General features: G+C 41.6%; 1 protein-coding gene across 1 annotated transcript in view; it reads right to left on the bottom strand.

The window, feature by feature from the left end:
• The window catches only part of P3H2 (prolyl 3-hydroxylase 2), a 187,440-nt gene extending 167,992 nt beyond the window's left edge, over positions 1–19,448 (bottom strand). The window contains exon 1 of the mRNA XM_004603009.2: positions 18,847–19,448. Within this exon, the coding sequence (XP_004603066.2) occupies positions 18,847–19,305 (459 nt within the window). The 5' untranslated portion in view covers positions 19,306–19,448. The remainder of the gene's footprint in view (positions 1–18,846) is intronic.
• Positions 19,449–27,384: the final 7,936 nt, after the last annotated feature.

Below are 27,384 nucleotides of genomic sequence, written 5' to 3'. Positions count from 1 at the left end.
TGCTGATACTTTTTATAGCCCTAAAGCAAAAGAAGGAAGAAACAATATTTTCTCTTTAAATTGAAGTGTGATTATTAACAATTGTATAAATACTGATTTTTGTTTCTTAGGTAAACATTGCTATTGTACCACACCCACCACCTGCACTGATATTCCTCCACTGACGTCCCTAAGGTCCCTTCTCATCCAATTCCCGATTGTCCTTGGCAAACTCAGTCCTGTTGGCAAAATACTGGGGTTCGGTTTTACCGGCCATTGTCTTTCCCTTGCACTGGCCCTTTAAACTCCACATATGAATGAGGTCATCTGGCATTTGTCCTCCTTCTAACTCACTTTGCTTCACATGACTCCCTCCAATTCCATCCAAGTTATACTGAAATGCAAAACGTAATCTTTTCTTATGCCTTAATAGTAGTTCATTGTATATATGTGTGTGTATGTATATAAATATACACACATATCAGTTTCTTTATCCACTAACCTGCCTTTGGGCACTTGGGTTGTTTCCAGATTTTGGCTATTGTAAACAGTGCTACAATTAACAACATAGGTGTGCATAAATCATTTGGAGTTCATGTTTTTTGTTTTCTTGGGACAGATGCCAAGAATTGCTAGATCATATGAAAGCTCTGTTTTCAATTTTTTACAGTTAATAAAATAGACTAACTTAATCACACGTTCTATGAATCGTTTATTTCACAGGCTTCCAACACTTCCAAAGCACAAGAAGTTCCTCACTGCTTTTTAAGGAGCCCGAATCAGATAACATTCTCAACAACCATGAATGAGGGTTTCTTTTTCTCCACATCCTCACCAGCACTGGTGGTTTCTGGACTTTGATGTAATCCATTCTCAATGGTGTGAGGTGATATCACACTGCTGCTCTGATCTGCATTTTCCTGATTACTGACATGAATCTTAGCACTGTTGAGCTTCTTTATGTAGGTTTGATATAGTAATGGCAAGAGAAAGTCAACAAGGCATTTTTATTAGAGATCAGAAACCTTTCCTGCAGTAAAGCACTGATAAGAGATAGAAGATAAGAGATAGAAGAAATAGAGATAGAAGAAATTGCTCTCTCACCCCATATATTCTGTTTAGTTGAAGAATCAGAACAGTGAGGCACAAAGAATAGAAATACTGATAATTATGACTCCGTTGCTCTAACCAGATACTGTTGGGAAGGGCAGGGAAGGTGCTCACTTCTGCAATCTCGAGCAGCAGGTAGAACAGAGTTTAGACTTCTACTGTCTCCTATTCAGGCACTAGAGGTATTTTTGTCCCTCATCACTATTAAGAAATGAATTGTGGAGAACACTGGTGTCAGATTTTAAAACTAATCTTGTCAACCCTTTGCTCACTGATTTGTCATCCTGTTGTTCATTGATTTGCTCGAGCAGGCACCAGTAATGTCTCCATTTGTCCCTGTTGCGTGCTAGTGTAGCCCAATGGCATTCTGCTCACTCCAGGAACACAAAGAGCATAAAACCATTCGGTAAGGGTCTTGACAAAGAAGTCTGACCATCTCGTAGATGGGTAGCCATGCGTTCTTTAGACATACCGTGGAATCCACTTGGTAAGAGCTCTAGTCCAGCGGTCATGGCTAAATCACATTACATATCCAGCCCATCTGATTTTCGACACTTTGGCAAATGAGGCAGCATCCCTAATTCTCAATCATTGAGGGGGGTCGGAACTCCCAATTCCTTCTCTCACTTGAGTGAAACGTGATATTCCAAGCATAGCTCTTTCGATTCCTCTTTGGGAGACTTGAATAGCGTTCTTATCCTGCTTTTGCAGGGCCCAGGTCTCTGAGGTGTATGTTAGTGCAAGAAGAACGGTGGCGTGGAAAAGATGTGCCTGGAGCCAGTGATTCTTCATCCTCGTATCCACTTCTTCAATGTTCTTGAAGGCGTTCCATGCCACTCTCTTCCTCCTGTGCAGCTCAGGTGCCAGGTCCGTTTGTCGTGTTGAGTTCTCAACCTAGGTACACATAACTGCTGCATTCGGAGATGTTCGTTCCATTGAGAGTAAATGGAACATCAGGAACTAGTCCGTTTCTCATGAACATTATCTTCGTGAGATTCAGCTGCAGTCTGACTAATTTAAAACTAATAATAACTATATATAAATGCATTTGAGATATCTGTTATCTTTTGAATGCTTTCAAACAGAAAGGACTATATAGCCCACTAGCAATTTACATGTGAAACCCATCAAAGCTAACACATTCAAACGGTTTATAAAACTACAGCAGACACACAAAAGAATCTCGGGACCAACCAGCTCGCTGCAGAGATGCCTTCAGACTTTGCACCAGGCCATTTTTACAGGGTTTACCACCCCCCCTAGGAATCCTGGCAGCCACCATCTTCCAGAACCCAGTGAAAAGCCCAGGTATGAGGAAGCAGTAATGGCAATCACCAGGCCTCAGGGAATAGAGGATGGGCCAGTAACTCTCGTCTCCTCTCCCCACGGAACCCTGAGATGATGCCCACGAACTGCATCCAGCTACTGTTTAAGTCCCTTAACAGTCGTGATCCAGAGACACACCAAAGAATCTCAGAACTGAGCATCTCATTTCAGAGATCTCTCCAGGCTCTAATTGTCTAAAATTTTAGAATTCCAAGAGTCTGTAGCCATGACATCTTATGTTATTTATAACAAGCAATACAAAATAAATTGTCTAGCATTGCCTTTTCAGCAGATTTGCGTAGTGGGGGGAAAATTTAAAAAAATAATGGTGGGACTGGTGTAGAAATATTGAATGTAATCAAAAGAGAGAGAGAGTATTGTGGAAATTGTCTGCCACACAGACAGGGGAAGGGTTGGGGGGAGGGGGGCAGGGATACTAGAGACTTAGGTGGTGGAAAATGTGCACTTGTGAAGGGATGGATGTTTGATCATTGTATGACCGAAACCTCAAACATGAAAGTTTTATAGCTGTATCTCACAGTGATTCAATTAAAAAAACAAAAAAAAAAACAAAACTACAGGATTTAATCCATATGGCCAGGTTCAGAATAGTCTCTGACAAGCACTACAAAAGCTCTGTGAATAAAACTGTATTTCCCCTCCATTCCTTGGTCTATCACAATAGTCTTCCTAAGAGAAGTGTGCCTGCTTTTCAACGCTTAAGCATGAATACTCTAATAACCTATTATGAATTTAATCTCTGAAAGTTGAGCTGGGAGGTAGTTTAGTGAAGAGAGTGCTTGTCTTGTATCCAGGTGATCTGGTTTCGATCATCCACGGCACATATGGTCCCTGGAGAACCACCAGGAGTGATTCCTGAGCACAGAAGCAGAAGTAAGCCCTACACACTGCTGGGCTTGGTCCAAAAGCCAAAACCAAAATTTAAAAAAAAAACAAAACAGACAAACAAAAAGTCTTAGAGGTACATTAAGATCACAGCAAAATACATTTCAGGTAATATCTCAGAGATACTCAACCAGAAATCAGAGAGTTGACTAAAAATTAAAAATTGTTTTTCTAAACATTTCATGAGTGATGTACTTATGTGTGTTTTACAACCTTAGTACTCATTGATTGTCTTTTTTTTTTTTTGTATCTTTTTTGTTTTGAAGCTCTTTATGGAGAGTGACACCTGTCTAAGACAATTAAGCACAGTTAAGAAGGATTCTACACTGGGGAGCCAGAGAGATGGTAACAGGGGTTAGGACTTTCTTTGCATGCAGCTGACTCTTCAATTCTGGGTCATGCATGGAGTCCCCTGAGCATCACAAGAGTGATGGCTGAGCTTAGCTAGGTGCACCTCTATAGCCTCACCAAGAAGAAAAAGAGAAAGGCAGGATAGATAGCTCCGCTTTTCCAGTGAAAAAAATTCCATAATAAGTCCATCTTCTGTGTATGATAAGTTTTCATTGCCTAAAATCAGAATCTGATTAATTATAGATTGGAAAGTATCTAAACTCTTACCCAGTTTAAGATCATGTTTGAATTTTCAATAGAAATTCCCCAGAAAATATTTTCATGACTTAGGCCAAATGCCTTTTGTTTTTTTCTGGGGCTCCCTATTACATGTGAACAGCTTCTAGTTTTGGAAAACGTTTTTATATTTGTTGTGTTTGTTTCGTTATTTTGTAAAGTACTGATGTTTTTACTTTTGAATCTTAAAAATTTTGAAATCTGGAATAAAATTGTTTTGTTTTGCAAAGCACTGATGTTTTTACTTTAGAATCTTACAACTCCCGAAATCTGGAATAAAACTGATTCCTTTTTGAAAATTTTATCCTTTTCAACAAACAAACCTACAACATTATTGTTTTATACATAGAGAGCTATAGCATCCTCATCACCAAAGTGCCTAAACCCCTCCAACATAATCCCAACATCCCTCTCCACTCTCCCCTACCCCCACAACACTTTCGACTGTGCCTGTGTCTGTGTTTCCTTGGAAAATGTCTAAAACTTTTCTTTGTCTCCTTAGTCTCTTACTCCACAAATATGTGAAACATGGGTCTGTGGTAGCACCTTGCATGTAGAAGGCCCTGGGTTCAATCCCTGGCACAACAAGAAGTCTTTCATATTTGAACTAAGATCTTGGATTCTGTTACTTCTGTTACTTGTTCTTCAATTCCTTAGTAAAGGAATTTCACTCAAATTCAGTAGGAAGTTCTTCAATCACCAAGAATAATTTTTTCAGATGATGATTCATTAAAAAAAGAAACTATTTCTCTTCCTCTTTACTCTTAACTGTTTTCATTATAATAAAGTTTTTGAATTTTTTTATCTTTCCTGAATATGCTTCACTTTACCTTGTACCTTTTAAAGAACAATGAAATTACCAAATGCAATACTGTTAGAGTGATCTTCTTTTCAGTTTTAGTTCAAAGAGTGATTGTGCAAGGAGGAGGCCGGACTCAGACACACTGGAAGTACTTGCTTCCTTATAACCTTCAACACACCTGCTGCCTCCAGTATAGTGCAAACCATTGTTATCTCATACTTTATGTTTTTTGTAAGCAAACTGAGGACTTATTGTACCAGGTGACCATTGAACTCATGCTGCAAAAAAAAAAAAGGAAAAGAAACAAAAAAGAAGAAGCAAAAAAAAAAATAAGAAACAACAATAACAACAAAAAAAAAACACTCAAATAATTCATCTGGTTCAATGCTGTCTTGTGAAAATGAGAGATATTGAGGCCTAGAGAGAAATATCAATGACAAAATCTGTGGTAAGGCTTGAGTTGCTTGATTCCTAGATACAAGAACTTATTATTTTTGTTAGGCTTACATTTACATTGGTCAATGGAAGAAGGGTACTTTTTAATGTAAGAAACACTCTAATATTTTGGTGCCTGTGGAAAAAGTGCTTGTTAGGGTGGGAGAGATGCTGGGGTCATCGGTGGAGGAGAACGGGCACTGGTGGAGGGATGGGTATTCGAGAGTGTATGACTGAAACACAAGCATGAAAATATGTAAACCTGTATCTGTACCCTCACAGTGATTCATTAATTAAAAAATAATTTAAAAACAAAAAAGAAAAAGTGCTGGTTAATTACCAAACATAAATCATCTCCCAGGGGTACAAAAGATCAGGGTGGAGAAAAGGCTTAAAAGGATTTAAAATTCCCAAGATATGTCCTTCTGTGGGAAGAGATTTTTATCTGTTAATACAAAACAGAGAAAATTTGGAATGTGTTTGAACAGAATCCACTTTTCAAAAAAAGTCAGAGGCCACAATCTCAGGGATATTGTGAAATCAGAGAGCTGGAAAATGCACTGGTTACGAGAGTTGAACTTTTCTCAACAGAACAAAAACAAACAAACAAACAAACAAAAACAGTTTTTTTTTTTGTTTGAGAACAGTCCCAAGTACTCAAAGGAGGGTAATTTTTTTTTGTTTTAGACTGATGATGAATGGAAGCTAGAAAAACCATGTTCCAATGAATAGAAAATTGGATTTGAAGCTAGTATTTCCAAATGAATAGGTCAAGTTTTAGACTTGTGTATCCCTAAGTTTTCCACACCTACCATAAGTTTAATTATCTTCTCAATTTACCACCACATATTTGTCTACTATTTTGTCTTTTATCTTCACTAGCAAGTTTGTCTTTACCCACCTAGAATCTGAGTAAGAGCAAGTAAGTCAATGCAGATTGAGGTGAACTTTGATTTTTTTGTAACATGTACTTCTCATAACCTCGCGAAATATGGATTACCCATTTCACAGATCTAAAATCTGGTGAAAAGTCTCTGTATAATAAGCACTGTAGCACTTTCATCCCATTGTCCATTGATTTTGTTCGAGCAGGCACCAGTAACGTCTCCATTGTGAGACTTCTTGTTACTGTTTTTGGCATACTGAATAGGCTACAGGGAGCTTGCAAGGCTCTGCCATACTCTTGGTAGCTTGCAGGGCTCTCCAAGAGGAAGGGAGTAATTGAACCCAGGGTGGCCACATGCAAAGCAAACGCCCTACGTGCTGTGTTATTGCTCCTGTATAATAAAAGGCAGGATTTTTTTTTTAAACACAGTCCCATCTAATGTCAAAACTGTGAGGAGTGAACGAAAAATTGGGTTTTCTCATTCGAAAAACCTAAATTCTGGGCACAGAGAGATAGCACAACGGGCGTCCTTGCCCTATATGTGACCAACCTTGCATGGTTTCAACTTGCAATGTTGAAACTATATGTTCCCACTAGTACCATCAGGAGTGATTCCTGTGCAAAGAGTCAGGAATAAGCCCTGAGCACCACCAGTAAGACCCAAAGAGCAAACAAACCAAACAAACAAACAGACAAACAAAGACAAGAGATTCAAACTCTGCCTGTGCTACTACTGTGTGATCTCAGACATATTAGTTAACTTTTCAAGATACAGCATTCCTTTTGTAAAATGAAGATTACACTAAGATACAAATCACCAGGGAGTTATGAAAATGTTATAGGGAAAATTTTATACCACCATGCAATACCATGCTACTTTTTTTGGTTTGGGGGGGTCACACCTGGCACTTCTCAAGTTTTATTCCTGAGTTTGTTCATAAATCACTCTAAGAGAAATCAAGGGACTATATGTGGTGTGGGATATTGAACTGGAGTTGGTCACATGCAAATAAATGTACTTTCCCTCCAACTCTTTTTTTCTGAGTTTGATAGTCTGAGTTCAATGGTTTGAAAGAATAGTAAAAAATGCTTAACTTGTTTCTGCTGTACAAAGGAATAAAGGAAAATGCTTTTATTCTTGTTTCCCCTTCATTGCTCTTTATGTCATGATTTGACCTTTTAGGATTTTAATTTCTTCTTTTCCACATCACTTACTTATGCTTTTTCCACTTACATGGCTTTCTCAAAATACTTAATTTTATTCTTAGAGTAACCCTTCAAATTTGGTAATTTTAGTTTCATATTTTCCCAGAGATTGAGACAGATCCCAAAAGGATAGATAACGTGGCAAATTGTGAAATGGAAATTTGAGTGAGCAACACTTAGAATTTCAAAGAAATCTGAAGTAGAAAAATGGCTTTCTTTAAGAACCTGAATACACCACTTAAACCCCAATTCACTAAACCTCAATTCACTTAGCTTTAAGGCAGTATCTTCTATGACAAAAAATTTTTAGTAAAAATTTCCCAAAGCTATTATTTAACATATTAATATGCATCATAATTTCAAGATTCAGAATATTCTTTTTTAAAAAATCATGATCAAATGCATTTATAAAATAACCTGTGCTATTGATTTAATTCTTCAAAATTTCAATTAACTTCGATTTCAGAAGTTTTTTCTAGTACCAATTTCCTACCTAAAAGTGAAACATCACTAGCATTTTATAAATATTTCTCATAGACCATACATATTTAACTTGTCCTTTCCATATCTAATTGCAATCATTTGACACAAACATCTCTAAACTGCCACTACATAATCACACAGAAGTACTTCCAGCCCTCATCTGTAATGTAAACTCTAGTGTCTCTCCATGGTCTGGGAATGAGTTGAAGGTGGAGGAAGTATTTCATTGTCTTCATATTACCATGGCCTACAGGAAATGTTACAACTAAAAGGATATGTACATAACTTAACTGCTGATTGGAAAATGATCAAAGCTTAAGGCAATTTAACCATGAATATTTATACTCAGAAAAATATTTTGCTTTGTTTCCTGTATCATTTGATTCATTTTGAAGGGGACCTTAGTTGGTGCAATTCAGTATATATAAACAAGGGATTCTTTCCTTGTGTATTTCATGGAGGAAATTATTTACAAAATAGAAAGGATGTCCAGTTACCTTAATTGTTGCTTAACGCTTATATTGGTGATTCTAAATGTGGGGTAACTTGCAGACATTCTGCAAGTTGAGGGGGCATGCTTTGCTGTGACAGTTTAGAGGGTGGTGAATATGTTGGTACTGTCTCCTAGTATGCAAAGGCTAGGGATGCAGCTAACCTTCCTAAAATGCATGAAACAACACATCATGGCAAAGAACTACTCATCCTAAAATATCAGTAAGCCTGGTTGAAACACTCTTGCTTCAGTGAAAACCTGCATACTCTGCTACATAATTGGAGCTTAGGAATCTCAAAGGAGCAAAGATTGGCTATGAAAATCTCTGTCCCTGGTGTCATTTCTAAATGGCATGTGCTAATGTCAGAGATCGCCTCATTATCCTAGAGTCCATCTACAAAATACTAAGAAATAGTTCTTGTTTCATAGGCCAAGATACATCGGTGGAGTTACAGAATAATGGAACTAAATATCTAAACCACAGAGTCAACACTGAAATCATGAGACCCAAATTTTAGTAACCAGGGGGCTGGAATGATAGCACAGCGGGTAGGGCGTTTGCCTTGCATGGGCTGACCCGGGTTCAAATCCCAGCATCCCATATGGTCCCCTGAGCACCGCCAGGAGTAATTCCTGAGTGCAGAGCCAGGAGTAACCCCTGTGCATCGCCGGGTGTGACCAAAAAAAAAAAAAAACAAATTTTAGTAACCAAACATTAAAACATTTCTCTCATGGCAGGTTGGGGAGGGGGGAGGCCAGGGAACCTGGGAACACTTGTGGGAGGAAGTTGACACTGGTGGTGGGATCTGTGATGGACTGTTATATTCAAACCCAACTAGGAATAGCTTTGTCAATAGTGGTGCTCTAATAAAATTTGAAAGGAAAAAATAGTTCTTGCTTCAGAGGGGAAATAATTAGCCTGGTCTACTGGATTAGTATTTGATACTCTAACTTGAGATCATTTAAAAAAAATAAAACAGATCTGGCTTTGAGGCAATTAAACTGTGTCTGGAGTCTTAATTATGTGCTGATTTCTTTGTGCAAGTCTACTGATCTTGGCAGAGTAAAAGCTAACCAGTTTGCACTGAAGCAAAAAGAATACATTTTTTAAAGTGGCTCAATTAACGTTCCTATGATTTATTATCTTTATTAAGAGTTGCATTTATCTTAGACTAATTTATTTTATTCTATCTTTCTGATTTTTCTTCATTCCAGAGTTCTAGCGTAATTACACAGCAATCTTCATCAGTCTCCTGTTACTGGCACAAAAACTGAAACCATTATTTGCAGATAATGAATTCCAGGAGGAATATTTCAGTAGCCTGGATTTCTGGAAATTCTGACATCTTGAATCTCCCTATTTCTATGGCCCTTATTCCTTCATTTCCCTTCTAAGTAAAACTCTTTACTTCTTTCATTTTCATTAGACCTATTTTGGAATAATGTTGACCCAGGTTGCCATTTCTGAGTTTTCTTTTAAGTGGACAGAACAATAGTGCTAAAGATTAACAATGCATAAGCAGGCGATAGCTTTTATTGTGAAGTTTTATTCCATTTAGCAAATAATATAAGCAGCATTCAATGTTTCATTTTGCATATGTTGAGTTCTTATTTTCAGTGTGAGTCTCACAAATAGTGATCAGTAACAATGGCACAAAGGTGAAAGTTAGTATTCTTGGAATCTTCTAGGTCTAGCTCTTCAGTTAAACTCCTACATCTACTTAGACTGGGAAGTCACTGTTGATAAATGGGCAGAAAGAGAATACTGAGAGAGGGAGAAAGAATATCTTCCCCAGGGGGCTGGAGCAATAGTACAGCAGGTAGGACATTTGCCTTGCATGTGGCGGACCAGGGTTTAATTCCCAGCATCCCATATGGTCCCCCTGAGCATGCCAGAAGTAATTCCTGAGGGAAGAGCCAGGAATAACCCCTGTGCGTTGCTGGGTGTGACCCAAAAAAAAGCTTAAAAAAAAAAAAGAATATCTTCCCCAACACACACCAAGTCTTGCATCTTGCCATCTTGTATTTTTTAGAAGTTGATGATGGGAAACAAGAGATAGTACAGGGGTCAAGTTGCCTCCTTTCACAGAGATATCCCTGCTCCAACTCTGGCACCACCTACGGTCCCCCCAGGACTATCAGGAGTGATGCCTGAGCACAGAACCAGGAGTATAACCTAAGCTCAAGTGTATGTGGCCACCAAATCAAAAACCAAGAGAATAAAAAAGGGGGGTATGGGGTGAGACGACTAGTCTGAGGTTTAATTAAATAAGAGACTCAAAGGCCTTCATTATTCTAGAAGCAGAAACTTAAGTTCCATCTACTCCCACCTTCTTTTCTCTTTCCGCTGTTGATGCCCTTGCTCTTCTCCTTTTCAGATGTAATTTTCCTATGTACATCACCCATCAGACTTGGAACAGGAGAGGAGAGGAACAAGGAGGGAAGCAAGTATGGGAAACAAGGCCAGTCAGAAAAGGGGCAAGGCCAAGGAAATAGGCGTCTTCCAACAAATACCCTGTCACCCTCTTAGTACCAACAACTGGAAACCAGGCACAGGCACTGAACAGTGCCACAGAGAAGGCTGGTGGCTGCACATCACTTCCTTTTGAACTGCTGATGGATGGCGTCCCAGTTATTTTTGTTTTCTATTTTATCTCTTCCCTCCACACTTCCGTTCCCTCTGTTGGTGCTGCTGTTGCAGTGACCCGGGGCGTGTGGTGCTTGCACACATCTGGTCGTGGTGCTCGCCAGAGATCACAGGTTAAGGTCTTTGCATGTACAGGGACTGCTGGGAAATCAGACTTCTTCTGCTGGGGTACTTGAGCACATACTGGTTGCCAGGGGCTCGTAGCAACCTTCACAGTGTCTGCCAGGGGTCCCACTCAGACTGGCGGCCGTCCTCACACCTTTCTCTTTCAGCTGCGATGTTCACCAGAGGTCACAGTCCCTGGCGGGGATGCTCATGCAGACCTCGCTACAGTTCAGCAGGAATCATGTGTAGCACCGGGGGATGCAGAGTGCAGAGCAGCCAGGATCAACGAAGCAGAGCCGATCGTATCATGCTTGCCATATGTGCAGGCACTAGAGATTGAACTCAGGGCCCCACACTTGGAAGGCTTGCAAATCTCCTGGCTTCCAGATCACTGTCGTAAAGGCAAGTTTTGACCTTGTGGCAAACCAGGTCTAACTCTCACAGAAATGGCATAGCTAGAAATTCTGTATGAAAGAAGAGACCAATAAAAGACAGAGCAGAAATTACAGGAGAAGAGCTCCAAGAGGGTGCGGGTGAAGGAACAGGGTAAGACAGGATAAATCATTTTTCTTAATGAGAAATGCAAAATTTTCCACCAGACGACTATAACTCTTGGCTGAGTGGACCAAGTATCATGTGAATGAAAAGGCCCGGCAGGAGAATGAGTCCAGGAAAGTCTGTCAGCACAGCTCCCGGAGGCAACAGGTTCCAGCAGATCTCAGCAGCACCAGGGATGGACCAGACAGACTCTCACATAGGGCTGGAAAGAGCGCAAGACCATCCATTGGACTCCCGTCTCCGGGACAGCTCCACTTGCATCCTCTTTCAGTTGCACGGGACCCCTTGAGACCAGTGCCCTCAGCTCTCACAGGACAGGACCTGACTTCTTCCTCAGGGTCTCTGAGGGCTTAACTAACTGCAACATGTTTATAGTTCCAGTAATCACCACTCTTCACCCTTGCTAGACGTTTCTTTCTCTCTGTTCTTTTTAAACAGTGGCAACTGGGTGGGAGAGACAATACAGAAGGCAGGACACTGGCCACGCATGCAGCTGACCCAGTTTCATCCCCAGTACCCTTATGGTACCTCAAGTCTACCAGGAGAAAGCACTGAGCACTGCCATGTGTGACCCCAAAACAAGAGAAGGAAGGAAGGAAGGAAGGAAGGAAGGAAGGAAGGAAGGAAGGAAGGAAGGAAGGAAGGAAGGAAGAAAGGAAGGAAGGAAGGAAGGAAGGAAGGAAGAGAGGGAGGAAGAGAGGGAGGAAGAGTAGAGATGGAGGAAGGGAGGGAGGGAGGGACAAAGGGGAAGGGACAGAGGCAGGGAAGGAAAGAGAGGGAGGGGAAGGGAGGAGGAAGGAGAGAGATAGACTGAAAGAAAGACAACAGAAGAAAGAGCAGAGGAGTGAGAAAGTAAGCCTTATATGCACAGCCAGAGTTCCATCCTTAGCATCACATATGTCTGCTGAGAACAGTTGAGTAAACAGGAGACCCCCGTCATTGATGGATGTAACCTAGTGGCTTTTGGACCCTTCCAAAATTACCAGCCCACTTAACAGAGTACTGCCAAAGTGTCCCCAGAATTCTGAGTTCCACTTACAAAGCACTTCCCAACAACAACAATAAAAACATAAAATGTGGTGACACTGATGTACATCATCCTAGCGTTTATTCCCAATTCTTCAAAAATAGAGTTTCAACCACATTTTGTGAGTTAGATGCTGACTCTTCCCTCTGACCCTACTTCACAGTGAACACCATTTTTCTTGTACAGCCCAGATGCTCTCCCAGACCTCTTCAGGCTCAAAGATACTGTGATTCCAAGAGGCCTGCCATTTACACAAAGCCTTAACAATACAAAAGAGCCATTAGGTGCGAGAAACTAGAAAAGCAAGTTTACATTTTAGGTGAACCCAGCAGCACCTTTTAGAGTTTATCAACCACAAAACAGGTTGACATCTTATCAAACGTTAGAAATTCTACCCGGCTTTGTCTTTTGTCAGGACACAAATGATAGCTGTGACAGACCACATCTGATCCTCAGAGATGGGATTTATGAAGAGATACACAGTTAATTACTTGTTCTATTAAAAACTGAAAAGAAATCCTGGGATTCAGCAGACTGAGATAAGATAAGCAATTCTCTTCTAATAGAATGTTAAGCCTCTGTGGTACTTAGTACATGGCAGATAAAGCTGACAGAGACACCAAAAGAACACAGCCCCTGGCAGGAATATATTGAGGTTCTAACACCTCAGGGTGCAAACCTAAGTGAGCTTTAGACAAAGAATCCCTCTGGTTTCCCTCCTAAGACTTAGGACAAAAAAGAAAGATATTGACTAATGGAATTTATGATCTAAGTCCCCAAAATGGCCCAATTGTGAAAAGAAAAGAAAAAATCTCATTCCCTGAGGAAATAAGCACCAGCAAAATCTTACCACAGCTATTTCTAGTGGACACAAAATTAGCCTTCTTTTTGAAATACTGTTGGACAAATATGTAGAGTCAAGAAGAGATTTAAATATGGCTCTCTGGCTCTCTGGAAGAGATTTTATTCTGAGTAACTGGATCTATGTTATCACCCATTTAGGGTCTATGTTTTTGATGCCTCATGAAAGCAATACTGATAAAAGAGAAGGCATCAATAAAGCAAAAAGAGAATCTCAAAACTCTGAGATCACTTCTTTCTTTGCTGGAAACAACTAAAATAGATGACATTATGGTCAAGATAAAGTTTAGAAAATGACTCTAGAAGGGAAACAGAATTTCCTAATTTAGTTGCACGTCCTTTTGTCCTCCTTTTAATCCTAAGAAAAATCAAAGGTCAAATGACACAAAAAACCAACTCAGAAGAAAAGCATGCAGGGGGCGGACTTTTTTTTTTAAAAAAAGCAAAAAAAAAAAAAGAAAATGATAAGTAAATACACAATGTATTTTGTTTTTCTTTGTTTGTTTGCTTTTTTGTATAAATAGCTGGGAACAGTGGGATCAAAACACTGTTGAATATTCCTGATTATAAAACAAACAGACAAGCAAAAGCAATCTCTGGGGGCCTGACAAGGGCACTTGCCTTAGGAGCTGTCAACCCCGGTTTTATCTCCAGTAGTCTGTAAGATTTCAGCCCCAAGCCTAACAATAGTAGAGAGTTAAGTGTAGAGCCAGGTGTCAGCCAAAACACAAAACAACAATAACAACAAATAGAATCTATGAGCAAAGGGGTCCAGAAAGTACAAACAGAAAAAAAAGTATCTTTCTTGCATTTGTTTAAAATCAACAAATGCGCATGCAACAAGTTCAACGAAGCATGGTTTATCTGAAGGACAGTTTTAGTAATAAGGATTAAATTAGAAAACAATAATATGGCAAGGAATGGAAGAAGTGCAGAGTATTGAGAGGTCAAGCCATCTGTAGTCTTGCTGTCACTTGCCCCACAATTGAACAGCCTGGAAACAAATAACTGAGGAAACTTCCTGCCACCAAAGAGAAAATGTTCCCAATACATCCGGGGAACCATTCCATTGTTCATTACCTAACAATATCGAGCAGTCATTGTTCTAACTCCCAATTTTAAGTATTTGAGGAGAATACACATTCTAAGGGCCCTACTCAGATCTACTAAATCAAAATATTTCATTTCAAAAAATATGCTTCAGGAGATTAATAAAAAAGAGTTCATCTAATGACCATCCTAATTGAGACACTCTTTAGAAGATACAAAGATGACCAAGTCTCTATCTCAAGGAGCGCATGTAAGCGAAAAGCAAGTGTATGGATTTCTCCAAACAAAAGTTAGATTTGAAAAGTATCATGAGAAGAATACAATCCACTGTGAACATGGAAGTTGCAGAAGGAGTGAAAGGTATCCTAGATATATCTAGGAAAAAGTATATATCTATATATATTCATATACATACATATAATACACACACGCTCAGACACACACAGACACAGATATATCCATCAGGAAAACTGTCATGTGAGCACACAGAGAAAGAGAAGCAAAATTCTATTACAACTGATCAGAAGAAATGCTTACTGAAAACAAGTCACTAGGCTTTACATACATCCTCTCCTAAACCTAATTGGAATTAACCACATAGCTTCTTTGGATTCCCCAGTTTGCAGACAGGGAAAGTAAAGCTCAGAGAGTTTATGCAATTCACTCATAGTCACAGAGGTAGAGGTTGAGCTAAAGTTAAACTCCCTTCCAGCGTCTACATTCTTTCCAAAGAAGAATAAACAAAGCCCAGATGTGCACAAGTGTCAGACACGTAAAACCAGGCATGCCTTGTTCCCTCTGGCTGGAGAATGGTAGAGTAGGGTGTGTGTGTTTGTCTGTGTGAGTGTATGTGCACGCATGTTTGTTGTGGTAGTGCTCTGGAAGTGAAACTAGGACTTAGTAATTAGATGAAACTAGGTCATTAACACTTTTTAAAATGATGTGGGCTTCATATAACAGCATAGAATCATCTGAACATTCGCAGAAGAGAAGAATCTGTTAGAAGCTCCTAGGTTTGGGGCAGGAGAAATATTTAAAGTGCATCCCTTGCAAGCAACTAACCAAGTTTGATTCCTGGAACCACATATGGTGCTGCAAGTACCACCAAGAGTGATCCCTGAGCACAGAGACAGGAGCAGGCCCTAAGTAGCTAGGTGTGCCCCCTCCCCCCCAAAAAAAAACACCTACCAAAAAATAAAAACTAAAACAATTCAAAACTAAATAAATAAAACTCATAGGTGTTCAGCTATGAATCATGAGTTATATCTTATGATCTGAAATGATAAAAATCAGTTTGAAGAGTCTCACCCTGCCATTTAAACAAATGTAAAAAAAAAATTGTGGCTGTGAGCCACATGGAACTATTTCATAGCTGTCCAAACAAAGTCCCTACATGCCAGGCCCAAAGGAAGAATCCAAAGAGCAGGCCTTAAGACAAATGCCATGAATTCCTATTTCCCCAGAGGATAAGGACCTACTCATTTTGGAGCTGTCCAAATCTGGCACAAGTGGTGACTGGAGCATTCCCTGGCATTCAAGGTGCACGGCGGGTGATCAGGTACAAGATAAGCACGGGTATCCCTTCCTGGATGAGTCCGGAGATCTGCTCTCAGATCAGTGCTCATTTCATCAAATCAGACCCTAGGTGACCTTGGGACACCGCCTCTCCCTCTCCGCATCCTCCTGTCTTCATCTGTGAAATGAGAAAGTGAACTCGATGAAACTTGGATTTCACAATATTCCACCCTTCTCCAACACACCGGCATAAAGAATTAACTTGCATCAGTGGGGACGGAATTACAAACCTCTAGCTGAGAATAATTTCACTTCATCTCTAGAAATAAACTTCTGACCACATTAAATGATTCTGAATTCTCAAAACCTGGCTTCAAAGTCATCTTTTCCATTTAGCGTAGTATTATCTCTACAAATATAAACTGGATCACTGATTTCAAATTAATTCAACAACACAGGATACCACGAGCATATCCAGACATATAGGGGGTGACTTTCTTTGGAGGCTGTTTACTCCTGGATGTTCAGCTCTCTTGGAACCCAAGGATGTCAGTTATTATTAACAGTTTTACTCTCAAAGATGACATGTGCATGTATGTCTGTGTGCATGAATGAGAATGAGAGAGAAAGAGAAAGAGAGAAAGGGAGAGAGAGAGAGAGAAGATATTAGTAGTAAATAGCACCTAAGTGGAGTTCTTGGAAGAAGAAAGAATCACTCTGGTACTCCTTATCAGGTAATAACAAAGATAATCTTATGACTCTGTTACTATATCACTGTTATCCCATTGCTCATCAATTTTCTTGAGAGGGCACCAGTAATGTCTCCATTGCGAGACTTGTTACTGTTTTTGGTATATGAATATGCCATGGGGAGCTTGCCAGGCTCTGTTTTGTGGGCGAGATACTCTGGGTAGCTTGCCCAGCTCTCCGAGAGGGGCAGAGGAATCGAACCTGGGTCAGCCACGTGGAAGGCAAATGCCCTACCTGCTGTGCTATCACTTCAGCCTACAACTCTAGCTATTAAAAATCCATTTCTTCATAAATTTTTATTTTCTCCTTAGAAGATTATACCTTTATATAGAGTCAAGAAATCTTGCCTATTAGAGAGCAGATGAATCAGAAGAAGATGAAAGAGGTGGCCACGAGTGACTAATTCCTGGGATCAATTCAAAGCTGAAGGCATGCTAAACCTATGACATGGCCCTGTTTGACCTCTAACCTGGGGACAGAAGCAGAATGACTGGTGCATGTGAACGCTGACGGTGTGGCGAGCTTAATTACAGAACTACAGAAAGGAACCCCACATATTGAGAACTGCCTCAGAGCTATTTATTTTTATACGACTAAACACAAATATGCATTCCTTTCCCAGACCTGTGGAAAGAAAACATGCCCAAGATGTGTGACAGAACTATCTGCAGGACTGCCAACCTCACATCTGAGGATCCTAGAAAGATCACACTGGAGGGGCCAAACTTGACCACCCACAATTGCACTGGGAACCAGCGTACTCTGTCTTCAGTGGTGAGGGACGGAGGGTCCCCTTTTTTTTTTTCTACTATTGACCAATTTCTGTAAGACTACAAAAATCTGTGTCACCCATTTAAAGAAAATTGGATTTACAACAAATGCCTGCCATCGTATATTCAACCAGAAGCACAAGGAAGTAGGAAATAAGTGCTGAACAGTATTCATGTTTTCTTCTCATTCTTATCCAATATACAGGTCTAGAGATAACGCTGTAGCCACTGGGAATTAAGCACTTCAGTTGTGAAATTGTGAACTCCACTGACACCTGCAACTCTCCAGAGAGTTCTGTCATTTGTGATCAGAGGCCTCCTGGGATTAAGCTGCAAAGAGATTGTGGAGCTTAGCACTTAGTATGTTCTTTCTACCGTTGCAGAAATGCAACCTGGCCCGCTGGCTGTAATGTCCCACCCCAAAAGCTGCCACTTCTCCAACAATCACAGAAAAGACATCATTTATTAACAGCACAGCAGAAGAGGAAGCAAGTGTAGGAGCTGCAGGGCAGCAAGGCTGAATGGGGGCATGGGAGGGGCAGAAAGGTGAAGAAGGCAGGCCAAATTCTCTCTGGCACTGGAACAGATTGCCAATTTGTAAATGCGGGGGAAACGCCAAAGTCCACTGGATACCTCCTGACACTAACTTTGGGCTAGGTAAATGCTTAAAAAGAAATCGGAAGCCCTCAAGCAAAGACGCAGAATTGTCTTCACTCAAGAGAGACACTTCCAGACTGCCTCGCGAAGACTCGCTTTTTCCAAACATACTTTCTCTTTAACCTTTGAACTTTACTTTTGTTTATTCGGGTTGTCTGGGCTTTTTTTTTTTTAGATTCGGGGAAACAAGCAAGACTTGTTTCAGAACAAGTTCTCTTTGACCTGTTTTAAGGATGTTCCCTAAAGTTCAGAGGGAGGAAGAAAAAAAAAAAAGTCCAACCTACGGTGTAGAGGAATTAGAAAATAAGAAAGGGCTGTGAATGGGGACCTCTTACTAGACGCAGCTCTGCCAGTCTCGGAGTAGGGCTGAGCGGGTAAGTTCTTTGAATAACATCCTAACAGTCCCGCCTCCGGTTTTCAGACAAGTGGGAACTGAGAGATCGAATAGCTCTGCTAGGTCCATGGAGCGCGGCTTAACAAGCTCTCAGGCTACCAGACTCCCTAGATCCACGGACAGGAGACAGAAAGCCTAGAGAGACCACCCCAGGTGGGCAGAAAGGCACAGCGATCCCAGGAGACGGGGCGGCGGGGAGCACCCGGGAGAGCATCCGGGAGTCCCCGGGAGCACCCGGCGCGCGCGCTCTGGGGGGTACCTTGATGTAGGCTCGCTGCAGGTAGTTGTAGGGCACCCGGCGCTGGAAGTCGCTGCGCACATCCTCGCTGACGCGGTGGCGGGACGCGGGCCCCCCGAGGCGCTGGCTCTGGCAGCCGGCGAGGCAGCGCGCGCGCTCCAGCCAGGAGCGGAACAGGGGCAGCTCGGCCCCGGGCCCGACGGCGGGGGGCGCGAGCGGGCGGCGGGCGGCGCAGTGGCGGGCGCAGCGCACGCGGATGTCCCGCAGGCGCCGGTGGCTGCGCAGCGCCGCTTCCAGGTCCCGCACCGCCTGCTCGTAGTCCCCGCGGTAGTAGGCGGCCACGCCGCTGGCGTAGAGCAGATCGTAGGGCTGCAGCGGCCCCGGCTCGGACTCCGGCTCCTCCCGGGGGCCGCCCCGGAGCGGCGGCGGTAGCAGCAGCAGCAGCAGCAGCAGCAGCGGCCACCAGATGCGCTCCCGCATCCTCCGCCGCGGAGACGCGCGGGACGGCCACGCTCGCCTGCAGCTCCCGGGACCCGAGCGTCAGGGGCCGCGCTGGCCGCCGCCGTCTGGCTGGCGCTGCAAGCTCCAGGTGATCGCGGGCACTGGGCGGCCCGAGAGGCAGAGGCCCGGCCGGACGGCGGCTTTTAAAGGGACGCCCACAGCTCACACGCTCCTCCTGCTGTCGAGCCTCTGCGAGCCGCTCGCCCCGAGCCCAGCGCGCGCCCTGCAGGCTCCCGGCGGCCGCAGCAGCCAGAGGCGCTGCGCACGCGAGAGCCCCGAGTTCCAGGCTGGGGGTCGACCTCTGGCGTCGACCTCTCCAGGCTGCAGAGAAAGGACGGGCAATAGGGGAAAGAAGGAAAAGAAGGAAAGGAAACAAAACCAGACAAAAAAAAAAAAACCTTTGGGGAGTTTGCAGACTTTAGTTGGAGTTCTTCAACGCCAAGCCGGGCTGGGCTGGGAAAGAAGAGCGATTAGTCTGAGTTTATAAAACTGGGAAAAGAAATCAAGGGATGAGCCTTGGGGCTATGGAATTAATTCTTCGTGCTACTTCCCTGAGGATGCACCTCTCCCTGCTTGGGAAAATTAGAAATAATGGTGGTGGGAAGGTGCGATGGTGGTTGGTATTGGAGTATCGAATGTGGTAAATCATGAGCAACGTTCTAAAAATAAATAAATAGACTTTTTTAAAGGAAGCATCTCTCCCTTGTCTTCTCATAACTTCATGTTGATGTGTGGCTGAGCATTAAAGCGACTCGCAGTGTCCAGTGGGGGGAACAAACTAGAGCCCGCCTTTCTGTGTGGGTGGATGCTTTACCAGACCACAGAGGGTGATTGGAGGATGGAGGAGCTGTACTTAACTCAGCCTCAACTTAGAGACCGTGACCTTGTCTACCTGGGCCTCAGTTTCCGCGTCTCCTACAACGGCCAAGTGTTCCAAGATGACGATGGTTTTCACATAAAAATTGTAATTGGAAGAACTGGAGAAAAAAAAAACGCAATTTAATAACTTCAGTACCCCACCCCCCACCTCCCAGGACTTAAGCAAAGAGAATCCTTCTAGAATGGGAAAACTGACGGAAATAGCTGCCGGAGCTTAGAGGACAAGCTGGAGGCTTTTGTCTTTCCAAGCTTGTCCTTTCCCATCAAACACCTTGTGAACCAAGATCCTGTTCCTTGGCTCTACATTCTAACTAGGTTTCCTGAGACTAGTGCTGGGACCCTTGACCCTGCCATGCTCCTGGAGCCAGTCCTGTGTCCTTCCAGTGCTGTAGCAATTGTTCCAGTCCCCCTGAACAATGGCAAAGAATCACAAACCAGCATCATATAGTTGTTAGAAGTTTCCAAAAGATGGCTTTTGTGAAAAAAATTGTAGCTGTGCTGAAGAAGTTACCAGATCTATGCCCATTCCTCCCTCATTTTGTTGGTTTGGACCAAGGTGACCACGAATAACCCAGTGGCTGTGTAATAAAGGGACATGGAAGGGTAGGTGGTTGGTTGTTTTTCCTCAACTAACCCTCATCCATTTGGTCCTGATGGAAGGGTACCCATATAAAATGGAATGTGTTCTAAGAGGCTTGGGTGTTTATTGCTCCAGGATTTGCATTTGTGTTCTCTGCCCTAACTTTTCCTCTAGTGATTGTCTCTAAGGTGGGAATATTTTGGAGCTCAGAGCTATCAGTTTGCTTAGGGTAGTTTTGAAACACAGTATAGTGTTCTTCTGAGGGACTGAAGACAAATTGACAGAGTAGTTGGACATTCTCATTTGCCCCATCAATTATATCTCCATTAAATTCTCATATTTGGATGCCTACTCCCAGAGGTTTTCTGTGGAGAAGGGGATGTTAACAAGCCAGTCTTTATCCATAGGTGCTTATGATGTTGTATAGGGGAGAGACATGATGTATAGGACAATAATGCAGAAAGTGCATATGAATGTAGTACATGGAAAGATGACTTCTGGTGGAAGAATCCAGGAAATTTGGGGAGAAAAATAACATGGGAACATGGTCAAAAGTTTGCTGTTCATAGCCACAACATACTTCTTGCTTATCCATGAACTTTATGGCATGCTTTCCCACTTCCTGTAGGTTCAACTGCTTTCTCTCCTTATATTCACACCCTATCTGACGTTATAGGAAACAGTCAATAGAGATTTCAAATTTGCTGAATTTTGCTGAAAATTAGAGTCAGCTGGGGGACAAAAATTATTGATCATCAGGTTCTAACTGAGAAATTTTGTTTTAATGGATCTGAGGTTTGGCTAGAGAATTAAGCTTTTTTTTTTTAACTCCCTAAATTATTCTAATCTAAAGATTAGGTGGAGAACCAGTAGTTTATTGTCAACACTATACTCCAGAGATGACGTTTGTTGAATCTGCGTTCCAGATGTTCTCGGGAATTCATGAGTTTGATATGTGTCTGCGCTCAAATCTCTGCTCCCTGATGAGACAATCTAATCTATCAAAGCTGAATTAAAGCAAGTATTTCTGACCCTGCAGTCGTAAGAGCCACATAGGACACGAGAGACGACAATTCTCTGCCCAAAGGTATATACTCTATATTAGAGAGACCTTTTTCATGGGATTTTCATACTCCTAAACATTTTGCTCTATATGTTGTCATACAGGTATGTGGGATTTTAATAAAACAATTTCTAATTCACTAAGCCTGGATTAAAGCCCCCGCCGAATGTGCATTTCCTACAAGTTCCTTGGTGATGCTGAGTTTCTGGGCGCAGGACTCAAATTTTCAGAAGCGATAGCACAGCAGTTGGGCGTTTGCCTTTCATGCAGCCGACCTGAGTTCAATTCCTCTGCCCCTCTCGGAGAGCCCAGCAAGCTACCAAGAGTATCGAGCCGATGCGGCAGAGCCTGGCAAGCTACCCTTGCGTATTGGATATGCCAAAAACAGTAACAATAAGTCTCTCAATGAGAGACGTTACTGGTGCCCACTGGAACAAATAGATGAGCAACAGGATGACAGTGATTTATGAATAAGAGATTCTGCTAGGGGCTGGAGCAATAGCACAGGGGGTAGGGCATTTGCCTTGCACGAGCCAGCCCCGGTTCGAATCCCCAGCATCCCATATGATCCCCTGAGCACCACTAGGAGTAATTCCTGAGTGCAGAGCCAGGAGTAACCCCTGTGTATCTTGCCCCGCACCTGGCTGTCTTCACCAGGACCCCTTGAAGTGGTGCGAGTTGAGTTTCCCTTCCCGCCAAAGCAGAGCCCCAGCAGCCAAAGACCTCCAGAACCCAGCCAAAGCCATGCTCAAAGCCCCTCTCCACACCTTTAGACGAGCCTCATGCATGAAGGAACCAGCAGAAGAACCCACGTGTGCGGGACCCGGGGCTGAGATCTCCAAGCCTGCTCAGATTGGGACTGGACCTTCTCCACCCAAACCCCCCATTTTCCAGTAGCCTGGCACCCACATCCACAAACTGCATAATCCAATCAACAGCCAAGATCCAGAGACTATAAAACAAAGCTCCCAGAACACAGAAGTGCACAGCTGCAAATGCTTCCAGGGGCTGGGCCCCAGTGAAGACAGCCAGGTGCGGGGGCACAGGGGTTACTCCTGGCTCTATACTCAGGAATTTCTCCTATCGGTGCTCAGGGGATCATATGGAATGACTGGATTCTAACCCAGGTTGGCCACGTGCAAGGCAAATGCCCTACCCCCTGTGCTATCGCTCCAGCCCCTAGCAGGCCTCTTATAGCCTCGTTCTTCCTGTCAGAGAACCTGGCAAGATACCGAGAACATCCTGCTCGCACGGCAGAGCCTGGCAAGCTCTCTGTGGCATATTCGATATGCCAAATACAGTAACAATGATGGGTCTCATTCCCCTTACCCTGAAAAAGCCTCTAATGTGGCACCACTGGGAAGAGCAAGTAAAGAGAGGCTGCTAAAATCACAGGGCTAGGGAGAATGGAGACTTTACTGGCACCCATTCGAGCAAACCGATGATCAGCGGGATGACAGTGACAGTGTGATACAGTGATTTATGAATAAAATTTACTAAGAAGAGTACACCTTGAAAATTTTTGTGTGTATTATAAGAAAATAATAGCTAGTCAGAGCCTTCATTTTTTTAAACCAGGTTTCCCAGAGGTTCTGATGCCTACAAAAATTTGAGAACTCCAGATTTAGTGATTCTCCCCCCAGGAAACATTTGGCAATGTCTGGACACATTGTTGGCCCTCAAAACTGTGGAAATGGAGCATAGTTGAATTACTGGACTGTAATGGGTAAATGTAAGAAAGGGAATTAGACATCCCTAAAAGAACAGGACAACCTTTCATAAGAAAGGAATATCCTGCCCAAAGTATCAACAGTGAACATGGAACAAAGCATAGTTTGAATGTTTCAAGTTGTATTTAATCCTCTTATTTTGTAATAAGGATATGAAGCCCACCAGTTACATGGGAAGGCAATAGTAGAACTAGTAAACTTATTTTTTTTAATTGTTCACTTAGCTTGGGTCCACAAGAGTATCAGGGTTTACATATTTTAGAGGTACAATGTTAATTACACCACACCACTACCCAAATATTACTATCTGTCATTGTCCATGGGACTATTCCCTTCCACTCTCTTTCCCCTTGATAACCTGAGTTTTGTCCTCCAAATCAAAGAGTTTGTTATTAGATATTGTCTCTCCATTTGCTTGTTTGCTTTATAGGCGACATATGAATAAAATCATCCAATATTTTTCTTTTTCTCCTGAACTATCTTACTACCTATGACACCCTCCAGCTTGATCTAGTAGAAAAATCCAGGCTTTCATTATTTCTAATAGTTGAGTATTAATCAGTTGTGCATGACGCCTCATTTATCTATCCCACAGTGTTGAACTTTTGGGTTTTTCCCAGGTCTTGAGTATTGTAAAGCTAATACACCCCAGGGTCACAGCAGCTTTGTGGACTTAAAAAAAAATACAAAAATGCATGGAAATGAGAAAAAAAAAGCTAAATGATGATTTGAGGAAGAAATCCTTTGGGAGTAAAAAGAAATGTTGGAATTTCTAAAACAGATATGAACTGCAAGCCTGTAATTTCACTTGTGTTGCCCATTCCTTACAAGCTTAGAGAACTGCCAAAGCACAGCAGAATTCATCCAAAAGCTTTTAAAAGGATTCAATCACTTCCTTTTTTATTATATTTGGAATAGGCCTTGACAGAAGCTTGAATTTCCTTTAACTTCTGTTTACAAGTCCATAGCATCATCACACAAGCTTTTTTTTGGGAACTTCCAGTAGGAATTCAGAAAATAAATCCTCAAGTACTTCATAGTGTCTCCAATTTAGCTCAGGCTTTTAAAACTCACCTCTTTATTATTATTTTTTACAAAATCCTTATGGAACAATGAAAAGTATACTCAGACTTCAGCAGTAGAATTAATCTAATTTTTCCATAAGTAAATCCAATATTAGTTTATTTTGATCATGTGTAACCAGGGTTCTTGCTTACCCCAAACATCCTTGATTTCTTTGAAATGAAAGGAATAATTCTCACTATGCAACAACCCAACCCTGTTTAGCTGTGTTGATGCTGGCGACAAGAGAGCTGTTTTGAAGACTTTTTTTCCTTACGCAAATAGTATCATCTGAAGGCTTTTTCCCCACCTCCAAATAAGTTAATGTGAAAGGCAAATGACCAACAATCTGTCAAAATAAGAGAAAGAGAAAAAAAAGAGCCTCCCTGGAACAAGTGGGTTTTTTTAATAAGAAAAAACAAAATATTTAACATATATTTAAAATCAGACAGGAGCTGCCACATTCCAGAACTGTCTGTTCCTTTCCAACTTCTCTAATAGCCCGGTCCCTGTGCTCACCTTAATTTCTTATTGAGCTTTAGCATTCCAAACCAAACACAAGACTGCAAATACTTTGTCCCCACACTCCCTTCATTCTAACTTAATTCTTCAGGAGAAATTACATATTAACTGGAAAGGGGGAAAGTGAAATAAATAATATGAATTATTTATACCATTTAAACTGAAAGCACAGTTCAAATCCATCTCTGAAAATGGGGACTACCCTATGTTCTGGGTATTCTGCTAGTTTTTTGTTTATGTTTTTGTTTTTTTCCCAAAAAAAAAATCTAGTCATCTCACTTTCCAGGGTCTTTTTGAGGGTTGGAATTTTACCAGTGAAAAAAGTAAGACTTATAAAAGAGAAAGACTTGCCAAAGATCAGTTTCCAAATTAAGGACCAGAAACAATGACGAGGACTTCCTCTCCACTCTACCACAGCCTCCATTATTTATTTTTTTTTTTTTGCTTTTTGGGTCACACCCTGCAATGCACAGGGGTTACTCCTGACTCTGCACTCAGGAACCACCCCCGGCGATGCTCAGGGGACCATATGGGATGCTGGGAATCGAACCCAGGTCAGCTTCATGCAAGTCAAATGCCCTACCTGCTGTGCTTTCTCTTCAGCCCCAACCACGGCTTCCTTTTACATGCCAGATATCTTCTTAGTTCTGTTCAAAAATCCGCATTCGTTAAATTTATAAAGATCACATTTCTTCCTTAGCCACCAACCTTTGTTTACTACTCCACTGTCTACTGAGGCATAATTGATATAATATCATGTTCATTTCAGATATATAAAACTAATTTGTACTTGTATTTATTTCTAATTGATTGCCACGAAAAATCTATTCAACTTCCATCTCTCAGCTATACTTACTGTCTTATCATGAGAAATTTTAGATTTGTTCCTTTTGTAAATTTTAAGTACATAATGTAATGTTAACTGTGTGATGATCTTGTACATTGCATTTCTAGCACTTCAAATATTTATAATAGAAAGTTTGCACATTTTGACCTACTCTACTCATTTGTGCCCCACCCCTGCACCTGGAAAGTCCTCTCTGTTCTCCAGATCTTTGAGCATGTTTTTGCTATTTATTTAGATTTTATTTATAAGTACGTCTCTGGACAACGTGTTTCACTTAGCAAAAGTAAAAAGTCCATTGATTTTTCAAATGTCAAGATTTCATTCTTTGTTACAGCTAAGTAATATTATGTCTATATGTATATATCACATATGTATGTACATATATATCACAAATTCACTTTTTAATTGAATGCCAATCATAAACAACTTTGTAAATGTGATAAACACATTTACAAAGTTGTTTATGATTGGGATTTCAGTCATATAATGTTCCAACACCCTTCCTTTCACCAATGTATGTCTCCTACCACCAGTGGTCCCCATTTCCCTCCTGTCCTCCACACCCCTGCACTTCTCTCTCTCTCTCTCTCTCTCTCTCTCTCTCTCTCTCTTTCTCTCTCTCTCTCCTCTCTCGCTTTCCTTTTGAGTCTTATGCTTTGTGTTATAGATATATAATAACTTCTTGATCTATTCATTCACTTGTAGATATTTAGATTGTTTCCATGCCTTGACTATTATAAAAGGAGCTGCAGTGAACATAGGAGTTCACTGTCTTTTTTGGTTAATATCTACATTTTCCTTGCAAAAATATCCATAAGTGAAATTGCTGAATAGTGTGTTTTTTTTTCCTTCTTCACTTATTGGGACACTACTATACTGTTTTTTATTTTTATGGTGATGATACCAATTTACATTTCTTCTACCAAAGCAAAGGTTTCCCATTTCAACTTTCTTCAAGGTGCATAATCTTGGATGCCATACACTAACCTCATTTCTGATATTAATATTTTGGGAAAATTTACAGATAAATTTTTCTCATGCTTTTTATATATGAATTTTTCTGTATCACTGTATCACTGTCATCCCGTTGCTCATTGATTTGCTTGAGCGGGTGCCAATAACATCTCCATTCGTCCTAACCCTGAGATTTTAGCAGCCTCTCTTTACTCGTCCTTCCCAATGGCGTCACATTGGAGGCTCTTTGAGGGTCAGAGGAATGAGACCCATCATTGTTACTGTTTTTGGCATATTTAATACACCATAGGGAGCTTGCCAGGCTCTACCTTGCAGGCAGAGACTCTCAGTAGCTTGCCAGTTTCTCCAAGAGGGAGAACTAGGCTATAAGAGCTTGCTCAGCTGCAAATTTGGCCACACG

The sequence above is a fragment of the Sorex araneus genome, chromosome 2 (genome assembly GCF_027595985.1).
Source record: "Sorex araneus isolate mSorAra2 chromosome 2, mSorAra2.pri, whole genome shotgun sequence".
Lineage (NCBI taxonomy): Eukaryota > Metazoa > Chordata > Mammalia > Eulipotyphla > Soricidae > Sorex > Sorex araneus.
The sequence above is the reverse complement of the archived record's forward strand: the minus strand, read 5'-3'. Positions and strand labels throughout refer to the sequence as shown.